At 42.9% G+C, this 19,441-nt stretch overlaps 1 protein-coding gene across 2 annotated transcripts; it reads right to left on the minus strand.

Moving 5' to 3' along the window:
- Nucleotides 1-1,950: 1,950 nt before the first annotated feature.
- LOC106612890 (PHD finger protein 23B) lies at nt 1,951-18,033 on the minus strand. Of its 2 annotated transcripts, none has more exons than XM_045724519.1 (4): nt 17,583-18,033; nt 6,668-6,754; nt 4,422-5,223; nt 1,951-4,148 (listed from the first exon to the last, which is right to left on the minus strand). In XM_045724519.1, exons 1-4 carry the CDS (start codon nt 17,592-17,594, stop codon nt 3,919-3,921), a joined length of 1,131 nt encoding a protein of 376 aa, XP_045580475.1. In that variant the 5' UTR covers nt 17,595-18,033; the 3' UTR covers nt 1,951-3,918. The 2 variants fall into 2 exon arrangements, with proteins under 2 accessions (XP_045580475.1, XP_014069987.1); XM_014214512.2 differs by having other exon boundaries at nt 4,422-5,340; nt 17,583-18,032.
- Between the last annotated feature and the right edge of the window lie 1,408 nt (nt 18,034-19,441).

The raw sequence follows: 19,441 nt of genomic DNA on the forward strand, positions 1-19,441 counted from the left end.
GGGATGGATGAAGGTAAGGGTGGATGGAGAGATGAAGGGACAGGTGGGGGTAAATGAGATTAGCATGTAAGAAGAAGTTATGTTCAGCATCTTTCACCCCTGCCCTCACTCCATCCCCCCATTCCCTCTCCTGTAGCCCCTCATTCCTTCCCGAGAAGACATGATTGTCTGTGAATGGATGGACATTGTACAGTTCTGGAGACAGTGATAGGATCTTACAATGCCTGGATAGGTATTTTAAGTATCAGCTAGCGACATCATTGGGGCGGCAGCGTAGCCTAATGGTTAGAGCGTTGTACTAGTAACCGAAAGGTTGCAAGTTTGAATCCCCGAGCTGACAAGGTACAAATCTGTCATTCTGCCCCTGAACAAGGCAGTTAACCCACTGTTCCTAGGCTGTCATTGAAAATAAGAATTTGTTCCTAGTTAAATAAAGGTAAAAAAAAATAATGGGCTGGTTTCACAGACAGGGCTTAAATTAAGCCAGGAGTAGGCCTTAATGTGTACTAGTTAAACTAGGCCATTTAAGTAGCTTTCATGAACATAGCTTAAATTTGGCTAAGTCAGAGTCCTGGAGTAAGGTAAGTAAGCCTAAATGAGAACACCTGGGTTAAGCTTGATTAGGTTAAGTATGAGCACATGCTGTTGGTCTAATGGTGCTCATAAAAACCCAGAATAGAATAGAAAACACCATTATTGGTGTGAATGTTGAGAAAAACAATGGCAGAGGCAAAAATAATTTGTTCAATAAACTTTAGTGAGTATGAAAAAAATGCTACTAAAACCAATTTTGTCACACTATCCAGTTATTGAAAGTAAAAACCATACTACTGCTACTGAGCAAAATAAAAAGAGTGGTTGGGCTGCAATTTTCAGTGAATTCAATGCAAATGAAAATGTAACCACAAGAAGATTACAACAACTGCAGGTGAGATATCTTCATTATTATCAGTATTTCACATTTCTCATATATTTTTGTGACATCACTTATATTGAATGATATCTGCCTTTATCAACTCAGTGGAAGAACCTTAAACTGGCTTTAGAATGCAGAGATCAGAAGAGAGTGATTTACTACTGGTGGTGGACCACCAAAAAAAAGACAAGACTGATGAATTGAGGGACTTGCTGTCTGGAATAATAGAGTACCAGCAACCTCTGGATGGTATACCAGATGATGACCATACTCTGGATGGTATACCAGATGATGACCAACCTCTGGATGGTATACCAGATGATGACCAACCTCTGGATGGTATACCAGATGATGACCAACCTCTGGATGGTATACCAGATGATGACCAACCTCTGGATGGTATACCAGATGATGACCAACCTCTGGATGGTATACCAGATGATGACCAACCTCTGGATGGTATACCAGATGACCATTTGGACAGTCCAGATGAAGAACTGAGCACAAATGGTACAGATAGCAAATAAAATAAATTGGTTACTTCCTTTGACACAGACCGTGGAATATATTTACCAATCTTTAATCTTCTTTCATTCTAAGAACCATGTGAGTTTATTTGTGCTTTCAACCGTGTTATTTTTCTAGAGGACAGGAATGTGAACAGGTTGGAAGAGCCAGTGCACAGTGAGTGTGAACCCTCCACATCTGCTATAACATCCCTGAGAGAAGATGCTGCCACCACCTTTCAGCAGGGAACAAAGAAGATGACCATGCATGAAAAGTTAGCCAGAGAATTTCATGAGCATAAAATGAAATATCTGAAGGAAGAACATGAAATAAAAATGAGAATTCTACAGGTTGAATTGGATATGAAGTTGGAAGGGAGAGGTATGATCCAAAAAAGATACAGTAATGAGACAATTGTGATTTACCAGCCATGGTGAACAATATATGTAAAAAAAGACATGTTTTGTCATTTGGATATTCATGAGTGAGTGTATTTTAATTACCACAAACTACATTTTAAACCAGCCTTGGTTTAGTCACTCATTTAATTTTGCTGCACACTATTTGAATTTTGTACAGAACAAACATTATCAAAGCAAAAATAAGCCACAATGAATACATTCCACATTTAAATGCATCTCATCTAGTTGAAGTGATGCAATGTGAAAGCAACTCTGTGTGCAAGTCCTCATTGGTCATTGCCTGCCTCAGCCATGGGCACATCTGCTTGATCATTGGAGGATCAGGACAGCAATGCTGCTTCAGGTAGTTGTGCAGCACAGCAATGATCACCTTGCAGCATCTTCTTGGCTTGAAACGAAGTGTAAACACTGGAATCGATTTTAACATCCTCCATACATACGCTCGACCATCCCTCTCATGCGGATATGAGCTCTGTTGTATCGTTGCTGCTCAGCTGTTGTGGGATTTATGTCTAGAGTGAATAAAAAGTTACTCTGACCATATCCACTGTTACCAAGTAGTAGTCCACTATGTTGTCCTCTCGGAAACTGAGCACACAATGAAGAGTTGCGAAAAATCCTTAATTGTGAGTTGCACCTTTCCAACGTGCAACAATGTTTGAAAACTCTACATTGATGGAAGACCAGTTCTTACGGTTCCTGTACTCCTCAGCATCAGGAGTTGATGGACACTTGATGGGAACATGACATCCATCTATTCAGCCAATCACTCCTGGGAAGTGCCCATATTCATAGAATTGCACTTCATAGTTGGCTTGGCCAGCAGCATCAGGAAACTTGATGTGAAGACTTTGTGAACTATTCTACACAGTTTCTTCACTGGCACCACACATCACTAGTTTCATGATGACAGATTCCAGATGCCAAAAACCTCAACGTGATCAGAACTTGGAGAGAATTGGGTAAAGGCCTTCCTCTTTGAGATGGAGAGGAAAGTCTAGGCTCAAGCAAAGATATTATCTCCAATGCATTTTCTTTGCACATACGAAAGCGGTCTAAAAAAGCTATTTCATCTAAGTAATTTAATGGATTACTCCTATCCACAAGTTCATCGTCTGTCTGGCCTCTGTAGTGCATGTTGGTCTTCATTTAGACATTCCAAATAGTCCATGGTCCATGACAAACAGCACTAAGCAGAAGTTAAACCTGCCTCTTTGAAGGATTAATTTAAGCTTAAATTTAGTCCTAGAGTAGCTCTAATCCTCCCTCTTGCAATCGGCTTTGTTTTATCCAGAACAAACTCAATTTATGACTATTTTAAGATAAGTCTGTGCAAGTCGCTTTGAGTTAAGACAGCTCAAACAGGCATTTTAGTCTGGGACTAAGCTTAAGCCTCGTCTGTGAAACCGGCCCCATATGTTATAACAATCTGGTGCCCGACAACACAGTTGATGTGGAACGCAACCGTTGGTTGATGAATACAACGTCTGAGCAGGGGAACACGACCGTAGACTCATGGCTTGGTTGCTGATGGCAGTGTCCCGGGTCGTGTTCGTTAGGCACAAAACGGAAGAAAAAGGACAAACAGGGAGGACAACCTGGACTTGTTCAATAATTGACATGTTCTGTGCGTCTTACTGAACACAAGCCTGGTGGCTGGAGGTGGTTTGTGCAGAGTGGCAGAATGGACCAGCAAAGAACTTGATGCTCACTAGTGGTCAACGTCCCAAATGGCACCCTATTCCCTACATAGGGCTCTGGTCAAAAGTAGTTCACTATATAGGGAATAGGAAAGGGGATACCTAGTCAGTTACACAACTGAATGTATTCAACTGAAGTGTGCCTTCTGCATTTAACCCAACCCCTCTGAATCAGAGAAGTGCTGTCTTAATGACATCATCAGTGCCCGGGGAGCAGTTGTTGGGAATTAAATGCCTTGCTCAAGGGTAGAACAGCAGATTTTTCCACCTTGGGGATTCGAACCAGCAACATTTTGGTTACTGGCCTAATGCTCTTAACTGCTAGGCTACCTGCCGCCAATTGGGACGCAGCCAATGAATCAGCTGGTGCTCTCTAGTCGCTGAAGCGTTTGCGGGAGGCGATCCGCGCCCGGTTGGAGCGTCTGATGTTAGTCTTGGCATCTCGGCAGGGCTGGCAGGTGAAGACTTCAGGAACGTGGGTGCGGCGGATCTTAGCGCAGGACAGGTGCACCCAGGTACCACACTCACTACACTCTATCATGGGCCGACCCGCGAACGGTTTCAGGCAGAAACAGGTGATCAGGTCCCACGAGTCGTCTTCATCTAAGAGAGAAAATAGAAGAGAGACATTATATTAAACACAGCCTCTGTTTTATACTAGCAATGATGGTTGTAGATAGTGATGAGAATATGAGCGAGCTGCATCCAAAACAGCACCCTGTTCCCTATTACTTTTAACTAGAGCCCTACTACGGTCCTGATCAAAAGTAGTTCACTATATAGGGAATATGGGCCCTGGTCAAAATTAGTACTACAGAGCAGAGCGTGCCATTTGGGACGCATCTTAAGTCTCAAGTGGGGTTCCTCTCTACTCACCCTCCATTTTGCTGTTGTCTGCAGACGTGTCCTCTCCATCGCTCCCTCCCTGGTCTGTCTGGTAGTTGCTCCCTCCATGGTCCCGGTCCCGGTCGGGGCTGCTACCCTCCTCTGTGTGGTAGCCTGTCTCCTGGTCTTCAGTTAGCTGACCTCTCAACCTCCTGTCCATCACCATCCTCAGGATATCTGACCTCTGACCCCTGTCTATCCTTTCTTCACTCCCAGACCCCTCCCAGCTCTCCCTCGTCACGTTCTCTTCCTTTCTTCTCTTCTTTTCTCTGTCTCCCGGCCTGTGAGGACAGCTCTTCCCCGTCTCACAGCTTGTCGTTGTCATGTCAACAGGCTGTTCGGTCACTTCCTGTTCCAGTTCTTCACTTCCTGTCTTCTGAGGGGTTGTAGCGTCATTTGTTTTCCCAGCTGACCCGTTGGGGTCTGGTGTGTGTGTCTGACCGGTGTTGATCTTGTTCCTGTGGACAGACAGAGAGCTGCTGGAGGTGGCTTCAGGCAAGAGTTGAGTCTGGGAAGATTGGGAAAGTTTACAGTCATGGTCAATTTTCGGAGCTGTCAGAGGATATGTTTTGTTGTCAGTAGGACAGCTGTTGAGGTTGGTCCGTTCAGACTGGGGCTGGTGCTGCTCATGGAGCTCTGGTGTTCTGCTGACTGTTGATGTAGAGGCAGCCTGTTTCGTATTGGGATACTTTTTGGCACTTCCTCCTCTAGGCTTCTTCTCCCCCTGGCCAGGCCCGGCAGGCTTCTTGTCTGACCTCCTCCTCTTCACCTCCTTCCCTTTCTCCTTCAGGCTCTGAGGGGAGGAGCCACAGTCTGGGTTAGGAGAGGACTGGTAGGCCCATGGACTGGTACTGTGGCTGCTGCTGCAGGGGTTGCTGTCACTGGGCTTGCTGTCACTACACCACCACTCCTACAGGGGAATATATCACCATGGAAACAACAGCAGAACTGGAGACTTCATTCAACAGAAATATACTGAACAAAAATATAAAACACAACATGCAACAATTCCAAAGATTTTACTGAGTTACAATTCATATAAAGGAAATCAGTCAATTGAAATAAATTCATTAGGCCCTAATCTATGGATTTCACATGACTGGGAATACAAACATGCATCTGTTGGTCACAAATACCGTAAAAAAAAAGTAGGGGCGTAGATCAGAAAACCAGTCAGTATCTGGTGTGACCAGCATTTGCCTCATGCAGCGCGACACATCTCCTTCACATAGTTGATCAGGCTGTTGATTGTGGCTTGTGGAATGTTGTCCCACTCCTCTTCAATGGCTGTGAGAAGTTGCTGGATATTGGCGGGAACACACTGTTGTACACGTCGACCCAGAGCATCCCAAACGTGATCAATGGGTGAGTATCCAGGCCATAGAAGAACTGGAACATTTTCAGTTTCCAGGAATTGTGTACAGATCTTTGCGACATGGGGCCGTGCATTATCATGCTGAAACATGAGGTGATGGCGGTGGATGGGTGGCACAACCATGGGCCTCAGGATCTCGTCATGGTATCTCTGTGCATTCGAATTGCTATTGATAAAATGCAATTGTGTTTGTTGTCCATAGCATATGCCTGCCCATACCATAACCCTACCGGCACCAAGGGGCACTCTGTTCACATCAGCAAACCACCTGCCCACATGACACCATACACATGGTCTGTGGTTGTAAGGCCGGTTGGACGTACTGCCAAATTCTCTAAAACAACGTTGGAGGCGGCTTATGGTAGAGAAATGAACATTGAATTCTCTGGCAACAGCTCTGGTGGACATTCCTGCAGTCAGCATTCCAATTGCACGCTCCCTCAAAACTTGAGACCGGTGGCATTGTGTTGTATGATAAAACTACTCATTTTTGAGTGTCCTTTCATTGTCCCCAGCACAAGGTGCACCTGTGTAATGATCATGCTGTTTAATCAGCTTCTTGATATGCCACACCTGTCAGGTGGATGGATTATCTTGGCAAAGGAGAAATTATCCCTAACAGGGATTTAAACAAATTTGTGCACAAACTTTGAGAGAAATTAGCTTTCTTGTATGGAACATTTCTGGGATGTTTTATTTCAGCTCATGAAAAATTGGACCAACCCTTTACATGTTGCATTTATATTTTTGTTCAGTGTAGAAACAATAAGACATCAATTAATTATAAGAGCAATTTGGTGTTAATAAGCTACATCTCAGTCTTACTTGAACAGGGAAAAAAATCTGTGTTTTATCAACCTACCTCTGTTTGATAGGGGATGTATCCAGCATAGGCCAACACAAAGGTGCAAAACTGGTTGAAGTCCTCCACAGTGCGTTTTCTCTTTCTCTGTGGAAACAAACACCTTGTTATTTTAGAACATTAATAACCACATTATAATGGGCTGAGTCCCTCCTGTCCATGCAGCTGGCCCGTAGCGCCGGGTAGGCAGAGTGTGTGCATTTGAGACCATTCTATTGGCCTTGAAAGCAAACTCCGCCTACTCGGTGCACCCGGCGAGCTGAAACAAAACGCACCTAAGTGCAATAGTAAACTGGCGTGAGCAAAGCGTGGGAGGCAAGTGTATGGAGCCTCGGTTGTTCTAGGAAAAATAAATACTTTGAAACAGAGACAATCTGCACAATTTGTAGAGTTGTTTGGCAAAAAAGAGTTTCATTAGAAACCTTTGAATCTGCTCTTTCAGATAGGGTATAGCAATCAAAACATCTGGCCTGCATGGACCTCTGTAGACTGATATGGAATAAGCTCCGGTCCCTTCATTTCCAATGCCCTGGTGCATTTATCAATGCACAATGTGCTGGTGCATTGGTCATCAGTCTCTTCATTCTCAATTGATATTATTGTTACCCGTCAGACCATTGTCAAATTAATATTTTCTTTAGGCCACATCTATTATTATTAGAATATGTGTGAAATTTGTTTCAATATAGTTTAGGTGTAGCTTGGACTGGCTAGATGGGCAACTGTTGTCTTACAGTCAGAAAATACACTCCAGTCTATGTGCTTCTGGATCAACCAGTACATTTTCTGACTGATTACAATTTACATTTCGTGTCCTGAGGTTTCTTATGATCTATTTTAACACAATAAATGCATTCATTTAGCAATGTATTTGTCATGACTTCCGCCGAAGTCGGTCCCTCTCCTTGTTTGGGCGGCGTTCGGCGGTCGACGTCACCGGCCTTCTAGCCATCGCCGATCCACTTTTCATTTTCCATTTGTTTTGTCTTACACACCTGGTTTCAATTCCCCAATTACTTGTTCATTATTTAACCCTCTATTCCCCCATGTTTGTTTGTGAGTAATTGGTTATTGTATTGCGGTCCGTATTTGTGGCCATGTATTTATACGACGTGTATTGTTATATTATTGAGTAAAATTGATTTCATTACTCATATCTGCTGTCCTGCGCCTGACTCATCTCACCAGCTACACACAGACGCTTTACAGTATTATTTATTATGGACAGTGGCGATTTTAGCATGTCAATCTTGGTGGGGCAAACAACCAATTATTTTAGATGCATGCCAGCCAAGCCACCACACAACTCTAAACAATACAATACACTTTCATGGTATGTTGTATTATTGGGTGGAGTATTAAAACCCAATATTACGTATTCCTGCGCCTCTCTCCAATCCTTTATACCAGGTACTTCCAAACTGGGGTACCCACAATGCCGTCGGGGGTACGCGAAATAAAAATGTGATTCACATTTTTATTTTATTTCAATAAATATTTTCAAACAGTCCATTTATATTTTCCAACGGGGCTATACATTTGGGTGGATTTTTTTCTCGCCTGAGTAGCCTCGTTTCACTGCCAATAATAAAATTAAACCATTTAGTGTTCAGTGAATTAACAACACAACGTCAAATACAGGTAGCCTGGTCAAATAATGAACATCCAATCACATTGACCATTACCCTCTCGCGGGAATTCCACTAACGGTCAGTATGTAGCCAAACGTAGCTGCTGGTCATTCAGTTTGCTCGAAAATTGATAAATGGTTAAAAAAAAGTAAGGCCCGCGTCCATAGAGACACATACCAGCTCTACTGGTAGTACTGCTACTACCAGCAGTACTACACCTGCACCTGTCGATGACACAAGTTGTTCTGCTTCCACGAGCACATCCAATGCTAGCATCAGTAATTCTACATTTGTTGTTAGCCCAGCTAGCATGGACACTGACAGTTGTGAATCTGATGCAGCCGAATAGCTACTGCCCCCTTACCCGGGAAAGCACTGAACAACAGACAGGGACGTTGGACCATCAAAGAGGCGCAAAAATGATGAGAACTACATTGATTTGGGAGTAGTGCTACACTTATAGTGGGAGTAGTGCCTTTCCTCAGCCACAGTGTGTTATATGTGCAAAAGTACTATCTCACAACTCGATGAAACCTTCACACTTGCGCAGACATTTAGAAACAAAACATGCCAATTTGAAAAATAAGCTACGGGAGTTTTTTTTAACGAGAATTAAGACGACTTTCCAGTAGTAAGACATGTATAAAAGCAACAGATACCATTAATAAGAAGGGGCTAGAAGCATCTTCTTATTAGTGGCTAGGACAGGCAAGCCCCATACTATTGTGGAGAACTTAATTCTTCCTGCTGCTGCAGATATGGCTGGGACAATGCTTGGGGAAAAGGCCAAAAAAACGATACAATGCCTTCATCAAACAACACTGTTTCATGACACATCAGTGACATGGCAGGAGATGTTTTGAAACAATTACCGCTTTGCATACAAGCCAGTGAATTCTATGCGTTACAGCTAGATGAGTCAACAGACGTGGCGGGCTGGCACAGCTCCTGGTACAGTTGAAGTCGGAAGTTTACATACACTTAGGTTGGAGTCATTAAAACTCGTTTTTCAACCACTCCACAAATTTCTTGTTAACAAACTATAGTTTTGGCAAGTTGGTTAGGACATCTACTTTGTGCATGACACAAGTAATTTTTCCAACAATCGTTTACAGACAGATTATTTCACTTATAATTGTCACGCCCTGACCTGAGAGAGTCGTTTTTCTCTGTTTGGTTAGGTCAGGGTGTGACATGGGGTGGGCATCCTATGTGTTGTATGTCTATGTTGGTTTTTCTTTATTGGCCGAGTACGGTTTCCAATCAGAGGCAGCTGTCATTCGTTGTCTCTGATTGGGAATCATACTTAGGCAGCCTTTTCCCCACCTGTGTTTGTGGGTTATTATTATTTCTGTGCGTGTTGTGTGTATACGCCACAGTTGCGTTACGGTTCTTGCTGTTTACTTGTTTATTGTTTTGGTTCGGTTTTCTTCAAATAAAGATGTGGAATTACCGGCACGCTGCGCCTTGGCTCATATATGACAGGGATTTTGAAGATAGAGAACGTGACAATAATTCACTTTATCACAATTCCAGTGGGTCAGAAGTTTACATACACTAAGTTGACTGTCCCTTTAAACAGCTTGGAAAATTCCAGAAAATAATGTCATGGCTTCAGAAGCTTCTGATAGGCTAATTGACATTATTTGAGTCAATTGAAGGTGTACCTGTGGATGTATTTCAAGGCCTACCTTCAAACTAATTGCCTCTTTGCTTGACATCATGGGAAAATCTAAAGAAATCAGCCAAGACCTCAGAAAAAAAATGGTAGACCTCCACAAATCTGGTTCATCCTTGGGAGCAATTTCCAAACGCCTGAAGGTACCACTTTCATCAGTACAAACAATAGTATGCAAGTATAAACACCATGGGATCACGCAGCCGACATACCACTCAGGAAGGAGACACGGTCTGTCTCCTAGAGATGAACGTACTTTGGTGCGAAAAGTGCAAAACAATCCCAGAACAATAGCTTCTTGTGAAGATCCTGGAGCTAACAGGTACAAAAGTATCTATATCCACAGTAAAATGAGTTCTATATCGACATAACCTGAAAGGCCACTCAGCAAGGAAGAAGCCAGTACTCCAAACCACCATAAAAAGCCAGACTACGGTTTGCAACTCCACATGGGGACAAAGATCGTACTTTTTGGAGAAATGTCCTCTGGTCTGAGGAAACAAAAATAGAACTGTTTGGTCATAATGACCATCGTTATGTTTGGAGGAAAAAGGGGGAGGCTTGCAAGCCGAAGAACACCATCCCAACCATGAAGCACGGGGGTGGCAGCATCATGTCGTGGGGGTGCTTTGCTGCAGGAGGGACTGGTGCACTTCACAAAATAGATGACATCGTGAGGGAGGAAAATTATGTGGCTATATTGAAGCAACATCTCAAGACATCAGTCAGGAAGTTAAAGTTTGGTTGTAAATGGGTCTTCCAAATGGACAATGATCCCTCCAAATGGACAATGACCCCAAGCATACTTCCAAAGTTGTGGCAAAATGGCTTAAGGACAACAAAGTCAAGGTATTGGAGTGGCCATCACAAAGCCCTGACCTCAATCCTATAGAACATTTGTGGGCAGAACTGAAAAAGTATGTGCGAGCAAGGAGGCCTACAAACCTGACTCAGTTACACCAGCTCTGTCAGGAGGAATGGGCCAAAATTCACCCAACTTATTGTGGGAAGCTTGTGGAAGGCTACCTGAAACGTTTGACCCAAGTTAAACAATTTAAAGGCAATGCTACCAAATACTAATTGAGTGTATGTAAACTTCTGACCCACTGGGAATGTGACGAAAGAAATAAAAGCTGAAATAAATCACTCTTCACTATTATTCTGACATTTCACATTCTTAAAATAAAGTGGTGATCCTAACTGACCTAAGACAGGGAATTTGTACTATGATTAAATGTCAGGAATTGTGAAAAACTGAGTTTAAATGTATTTGGCTAAGGTGTATGTAAACTTCCGACTTCAACTGTATATGTCCGTTACGTTTATGGGGGTCAATTAAAGAAGACATCCTCTTCTGCAAACCACTGGAAAGTACTGGACAGCTTTGTGACATCAAATGGACTTTGGTGGTCAAGATGTGTTGGTATCTGTACTGATGGCGCAAAAGCCATGACAGGGAGACATAGTGGAGTGTTAACGCGTGTGCAAGCAGTTGCTCTCGACGCCACTTGTGTACCCTGCAGCATCCACCGAGAGGCTCTTGCTGCCAAGGGAATGCCTGACAGCTTGAAAGATGTTTTGGACACTACAGTGAAAATCGTTAACTTTGTTAAAGCAAGGCCCCTGAACTCTCGTGTATTTTCTGCATTATGCAATGATATGGGCAGCGACCATGTAATGCTTTTACAACATACAGAAGTGCGCTGGTTATCAAGGGGCAAAGTAGTGACACGTTTTCTTTTAATTGAGAGACGAGCTTAAAGTTCTTCACTGACCATCATTTTCACTTGTCTGACTGCTTGCATGATGATGAGTTTCGCACAAGACTGGGTGATGTTTTTTCTTGCCTGAATGATCTGAATCTAGGATTACAGCGACTCTCGGCAATTATATTCAATGTGTGGGACAAAATTGAGGCTATGATTAAGAAGTTGGAGCTCTTCTCTGTCTGCATTAACAAGGACAACACACAGGTCTTTCCATCATTGTATGTTTTTTTGTGTGCAAATGAACTCAAGCTTACAGACAATGTCAAATGTGATATAGCAAATCACCTGAGTGAGCTGGGCGCACAATTACGCAGGTACTTTCCCGAAACGGACGACACAAACAACTGGATTCATTATATAACCCTTTCATGCCCTGCCTCCAGTCCACTTACCGATATCTGAACAAGAGATCCTCATCGAAATTGCAACAAGCGGTTCTGTGAAAATTGAATTTAAATCAGAAGCCACTGCCAGATTTCTGGATAGGGCTGGGCTCATATTTTCTTGCCTTTGCAAATCACGCTGTTAAAACACTCATGTCCTTTGCAACCACGTACTTATGCGAGAGTGGATTCTCAGCCCTCACTAGCATGAAAACTAAATACAGGCACAGACTGTGTGGAAAATTATTTAAGACAGAGTTATGTGCATCCTTTCAAGCACACCCTTCTCGTTAACCTGTGGTGAGTTATTCACAATTTTTAATGAACAAATAAGGTTTTATATGTAAGATGGCTAAATAAAGAGCAAAATTATTGATTATTATTATTTGTGCCCTTGTCCTATATGAGCTCTATATCACTTCCCACGAGCCGGGTTGTGACAAAAACTCACACTCATTCTTATGTTTAATAAATGTATCGTATAGTGTGTGTGAGGCAGGCTTACAATGATGGCAAAAAAACACATTTGAGAGTGCGCTGACCCTGGTGCTAGAGGGGGTACACAGCTGGAGGTTGAATGTTTGAAGGGGTACGGGACTATAAAAAGTTAGGGAACCACTGCTTTATACAACGTGACAGTTTTGACTTTTGAACCCTATACAAACATCACAATGTTTGTTCTTATATAATTAACACTTAGCTCTAAGTATAAGCGAGTGCAAGCAAATGAGCTGTGATGAGGTAGGCCTATTCGTTCAGCAATTTCAAAAAGGACAGTGACAGAAATTCAGATAGATGTCAGTTCAGATAAATTCAGCAAGATGTTGAGGCCTTAACTTTATGTTTCTTTAAGTCACCACAGAGAGAGAGAGAAAGAGAGAGACCCAGACTCAGCGGTTAGCCTACCATTTTAAGTATTTTATTAGGCCTATGTGGTCTAAAAAGGAAGGACAACACAATCACGAGGATCCACTTTTATAGACAATATGCAGACGCACTGACAAAACAACCCTCGCACTATGAACTGGAATGGGTCTATTACTGAACTTTTTGTTGGACAAAAATATTTGAATGGGAAGAGACTGTCACTGGCAAACATGGTTATGATGAGGGGATACTATAATATAATGTTGTTGGGTCTGTAACTTACCACCCTCCTTGTGGAGAAAAGCACCAGAGATAATTATAACACACAAAGTAAAAAAACTATGAAATGCATCATTCTAACATTGCCTAAAATTATTAATAAGATACTTATGAGATAGACCTATATATGCAATATAACAATGCAGATGTACAAACTATGGCATAGATGATGATAAGCGGTTAAGAGGCAAGCCGTAATTTTGATTAAGACATGAGCGAGCTGAAACGGATGTAGCCTATATGCCGCCTATTCGTTCAGCACTTTGAAATGGACAGCGACATAATTCAGAACATGGGCCTTTCTTACAGTATTCTCTCTGTACACCAAGTCAGAACAGTAGGCTAAATTAACAGGGGCACGAAAGCAGACAATGAAAGCTGTTACAATATTCGAAGATGAGATTTCTCTAAAACAGGCTACAGGCTACATATACACCACTAAGTCAGAACAGTAGGCTACGTTCTAAGGGGGAACGGGACCACATTATTAGGGTGAGACACATGGGCTACTAACTGTTTACTACACAACATACACTTAGTATTACTTTCTTAGCTACAGTATACATATCTCTCTGGCATATTACATCACTTATATAGCAGCATACTAGACATATTTATGGACTCACCATTGTTGTGCTCACTTGAACAGGAAGTTGGCATGGCGGTCCTTGTCATCAAAGTCTGGCATTCTCTGGAAGTCATAAAGTCATGCTGGATTGACAGCATGGCCAATGCATTTAACATTTTCTGGCCCATGGAGTTGCGTGTGATGGTTTTATCCTTTAAGGGTGGAAAAGTTTCTCTCTGACTCCGGTTGTCATCGGAGTGGTGATGTTGATTTTGAGAAGAGAGACCATCTCGGACAAGGCCTCCTGCAGGTTGTTCTCATAGAGTGATTTCAATAAAGAAAGTGCTGTCTTTCCAGTGTGCAGCTCAGGTTGCCGGTAGACAGTGAACAGTTCCCTTTTCAACTTCTCCTGGTTACCCACAGACCCTAGCTTGGTAGCACACTGGAGTTCTGCGGTCGGAAAGCAATATACATACTGGGGGAAAGATTAGCTGTCCACCAACTTTGCTGCAATTAAGTGGTCACTTTCACAAAACCTTTCTTGCACATGAGCAGTGATGAGGTCGCATGCCTCATTCATCGTGGATGCAGTGTTAAGGTTTCTCCACCTTGGTTCAGTGGCATCAACATGTCCTTTGGCCAGTGTATAAGATTACTCGCCAATGTTTTGAATGTTCACCTTGAAATTGTTGATTGCTCCAGCGATTCCTGCTGCATCAACGGTTCGTATCTGCATTATTTTGTACAAAACATCCACCTCTGGCATGACCAAGGAAAAGAACCATAAGCCTCGCTGATGGTGATCTCATCCCATCCAGGCTGCATGCGGATGTCCTCCATGCACTGGGCCAGTGTCTCACGGTCCTCCCACACAGCATTGACGGTTCTGCTTTTGAAATTCCATCGTGTACCCAGTGGCCTGGGGACCTATCTGTTCGTTGATTCCGTGAGAGCGGAGAGTCTTTTGGGTGAGCCAGTGAAAAAGTAAGATAGGTCTGCAGAAAACACTTTAAGCACGCTCTCTCCCAGCACAAAGTTGATTCAGTTGGTCTGCATAACAGTGCACAAATTGCACGTTTGGGTAAGTCTCGTTCAGTACCGTTTGGACAACACGTACATTAACACTCATCACTGCTGCACCATCGTAGGTTTGTGCAAACAGCTTCTCCTTGACATTCAGTGGCGCTAGGACTCTCACACACACTGTTGTCTGGCGCCGAAGACGTGGATGTCGAATTAAGGCAGCCCCCCCCGCACCTCTCTGATTCAGAGGGGTTGGGTTAAATTCAGAAGACACATTTCAGTTGAATACATTCAGTTGGACAACTGACTAGGTATTCCCCTTTCCCTAACATGTTGCGCAGCACTATTACCATCTGACTTACAGGAGACGTCAGTGGTCTCATCTACCTGTACAGATGCAAAAGGAGTCTCAGACATCTCCTTAGCTATAGCTTCTCTGTACACTTCATACATACAATCCAAAAGTTTGTTTTGGATGGTGCTTGATGTACCCTTAAAAATGGGTTGGTCGTCATAATGCCTTTGTAGCCTGTAAGCTCCTTCATGCATGGTCTCAAAAATACACCTGAAAACGCCTGGGTTCAAGGAGTCGGCCGACTCGTCATGGCCCCGCAGTGCTATCTCACAATTGCCACTCAATTTAATACATGCAATAACTGTGTCAAGCACGTACCTATTCTCCTCCATTTGTTGGTTGTGAAGGTCGATGGCTCGTTTATATGTCTAGCTGAGCCACAACGTTTGATTTCCCCAGTAATCCCAGTTTAACAGCGTTATTTATATGTGATGCACAATTCTCATGTTCAGACCCTTTTCATACAGATGTTTTCTAATTTCTCTTCATATGACAAGGATTGAAAAGGATTTGCCAGTAGATTGTCAACGTGATTCATGATGATGACTGCTTGTCTAGCTTTCTAGCTAGGATTTCCAAAGTAGGATGTTGACATGATCAGTCCAATCAAAGCTAGGGTAGATCAAATGGAATTTGACCCCATTTTATCTGTGGCCAATGACCTTGAGCCTTCTTCGACGGGCACTTCTAATGTAACTATGGCAGCACCCAAGGGGCTTTAATTTTCAAGCTCTCCCCGTAGAATTTGCAGTGACGTAGTGTCCCCATGAGTGACAGAACACTGAGCCAATCACGGCGCAACTGTAGAACATTACCAACCATTCCGCTCTGTTTTTTCCGCTGGGCGCCCCACCATCACAGAGAGCACTGAGCTAAGCTGAAACACCTGCATTTTTGGAGCTGTCTTACTCAAGAAAGCAAAAAAAGAGACCATGTTTGTATGCCGCTTTATTAACTCATTTAAAAAAAAAAAAAGTTTTACATTGCCCTCAATGACTATCACCACTGATTATGGAATAGTTACACAATTGAAATAACTGCTGACCCTCATGGCCATTCTAGTAGTTATAGATTTCCGGTGTGCTGAGTGTTAATAGCTTAGTCAGTTTAAGCAATAGAGCAAGTGGAAAGATAATAATAATAAGAGTATGCAATAAATCTAGAGTTGAAAGAACACACAACTTTAGGCTAAGATTATCGAAATAAACTTTGAGAAGGCCTCACACGGGAATGACACAAAATGGACAGCCATTTCAAAAACGTGTAGCCAAATAGCCTACAAAGCAGGGAAACGTACCCTATAGTCCAAGAACGACTCGTGAATATTGCATATACCTGTGTTGATATACAGAGGCTATTGCAACACTTTTGCAACTTGCAACCCGATTGGACATTATGTATCACTTAATGGCAACATTGTATCGGAGTGTTTAAAGCCGAAGCGGAAGGGCTAATGGGGGAGGGGAGGAAACGAGGGCTGAAACAGACTGTAGGCGAACGTATGACAGAAACACAGACAACGAAGCCGGTCTCGATGGTTTCTCCGAGCGGCAAAGGTAGCCTAGTCGTAATTTCAACAAGACATAACTTTTCGTGTAACGTTATAGGCTGGCTAGTTTTATTGTCATCACCATCCCATCCGAGACTTGACAGTCAGGAAAATATCGACTTCATGTCTGCACTCTACACAGGGGTCGTCTGCATAGGAACTGATCAACGCATAACGAGACAAACACGGTGCCCAAAATCACTTCAATGATCCTCTCCTGTCCTTAAAAGTAATTATATCTAAAGATGGCGACGAAGATGACACTTAATCGTAACCTGATTGCTTGGCGGTCACCAGAGATGAATGACAGTGGGTTAGACTTGAAGTAGGCTAATAAAATGTAGCCTTCGCTTCTTCAAATAGTTTCTCTAAACTAGAGAGCTTGATCAAATGGCATCCTAGTCTAGTCTACTCACTGATCTAATTTGTCATTTACTTAAAGTTAGGAATGTAAATCAATGAGCGGAGAACCAAATATTTCGGTGACAATAGAATTCCTCCTGACATGGCTTCTGTAGTCTAGCCTAGGCTACACACACTCGATGCTGCGCAGTAATAAAATAAGTTGTGTCAACGATTTTTGGACACACAATAAACTAGTGGACATGTTTCACACGAAGTCCATCGTCGATGATTTCTTCCCTGACCATCATTTGAGAGGTTTGATTCTTTAGCCTACACGGAAAGAACATTGCCGTGTCCACACCACACACAAGCCGCTAGTAACGTACACGGAACCTTGTTTGTTCTTACCACTTTAGAAAGAATGTACCAAGAATGCATGTTAATAAGAATGTAATAAACCATACATACCTGGGTTAACATTGTTGTACGTCGCTGTAGATCAAATGCAAACAAAATGCTGAGGGTGATGTCTTGTCCTTGCTCGACTGTAGCCCTGTCCTGATTATCTTCAATCGACAAAATGGGGTATTTTAGGAAAATAAATGTCGACGTTCTAGTTTACAGCAAAGCGTACGTCACAAAGGTCAACATGTCGCTACTAGACATTATATCATTGTCACCCAGTTGAAATATAGCCAACTATGTTGTTCGATCCACAAAATGTTTAATGATAAACCATTGAGCAACTGTCCTAGAATGCAGCATAACAGCGAAAATGTACTTTTCTTTGATAGTCTCTCTACGAACAATCGTCTTTGTCCATGCGGAACAAGCTGTTATATGATTAAAAAAGCAATGAAAAGTACACTGACTCGTGAGGGTGGGAGATTCGCGAAACGATCACATTCCATCAGTGACATCACTCCCCCGAGCAGGACAGGAACGCTTAACTCAAAAGAGGACGGCAACTCCCGTTTCGTAGATGGGATGAAGGAATACTATCTAAAATAACAACTGGAGTATACGAAATATGCGTAATTGTAGCACAATATCAAAATACTATAAAACATTTGCATGACACATCTAAAAACAAAACGTACAATATACAGCGTATCCTATTATGGAACACCCCTATCCAGTCAGATGGTTGAGTCCGTCCGTCATCTCGTAGCCTACGACACCGAACAGTAGAACCTTATAATATCTCCCGCGAAAACTCGGCAATAGATCATGGAGCACAGGTGCCCTCATTCAATTTGACCTGATTTGAAGCTCCTTGTTTTTAGCTTTGAGAAAGTCAACAATGTGAGCTATGCAGAATCATAATTAAATTATGTTTGTGTGAAATGGTTAGCCCTCTGCTCAAGTGTTTACAAATATTTCAACATTACAACGTGGTGTTTGGCTAGACATGCCTACTCTGGCACAAAAACATTCCATAGTCTACCAGTAGAGGGTGTTGTACCACTTGTTACCTGGGACAGTGGCCTCTCACTGTCTCACTTTTAAATAGTGAAGGCAGGCCCAGTCCAGTTACACTGAAAATAAAGACAGAAAACCTGCACAGAGAAAAATGCAATTACAAAGTTCTTTCATAGATCTTGAAACCACAATAGATGACATGTCAGCTGCAACAGCCTTAGTCAGGTAATCAGACATGTCCAGAAACAACAAAGATAAGTCTGTGGGCCAGTAGACTCAGAAACCTCTACTATAGCTTTGAACCCAAATAGCATTCTTGGGAATAGAAAATGTTTCAATTAAGCAGGAAACAGCAGAGGGAGCATGCCCCTTTCCACTTCGATGGGACCGCAGTGGAGAAGGTGAACAGCTTCAAGTTCCTCTGCGTACATATCACTGACAATCTGAAATGGTCCACCCACACAAACAGTGTAGTGAAGAAGGCGCAACAGCGCCTCTTCAACCTCAGGAGGCTGAAGCAATTTGGTTTGGCCCCTAAGACCCTCACAAACTTCTACAGATGCACAATTGAGAGCATCCTGTCGGGCTGTATCACCGCCTGGTACGGCAACTGCACTGCCCGCAACCGCAGGGCTCTCCAGAGGGTGGTGCGGTCTGCCCAACACATCATCGGGGGCACACTGCCTGCCCTCCAGGACACCTACACCACCCAACCCAATGTCACAGGAAGGCCAAAAAGATCAACAAGGACATCAACCACCCGAGCCACGGCCTGTTCAACCCGCTACCATCAAGAAGGCGAGGTCAGTACAGGTGCATCAAAGCTGGGACCGAGAGACTGAAAAACAGCTTATATCTCAAGGCCATCAGACTGTTAAATAGCCATCACTAGCCGTCTACCACCC

Source organism: Salmo salar, chromosome ssa09, assembly GCF_905237065.1.
Source record: "Salmo salar chromosome ssa09, Ssal_v3.1, whole genome shotgun sequence".
NCBI classification, from domain to species: Eukaryota; Metazoa; Chordata; class Actinopteri; order Salmoniformes; family Salmonidae; genus Salmo; species Salmo salar.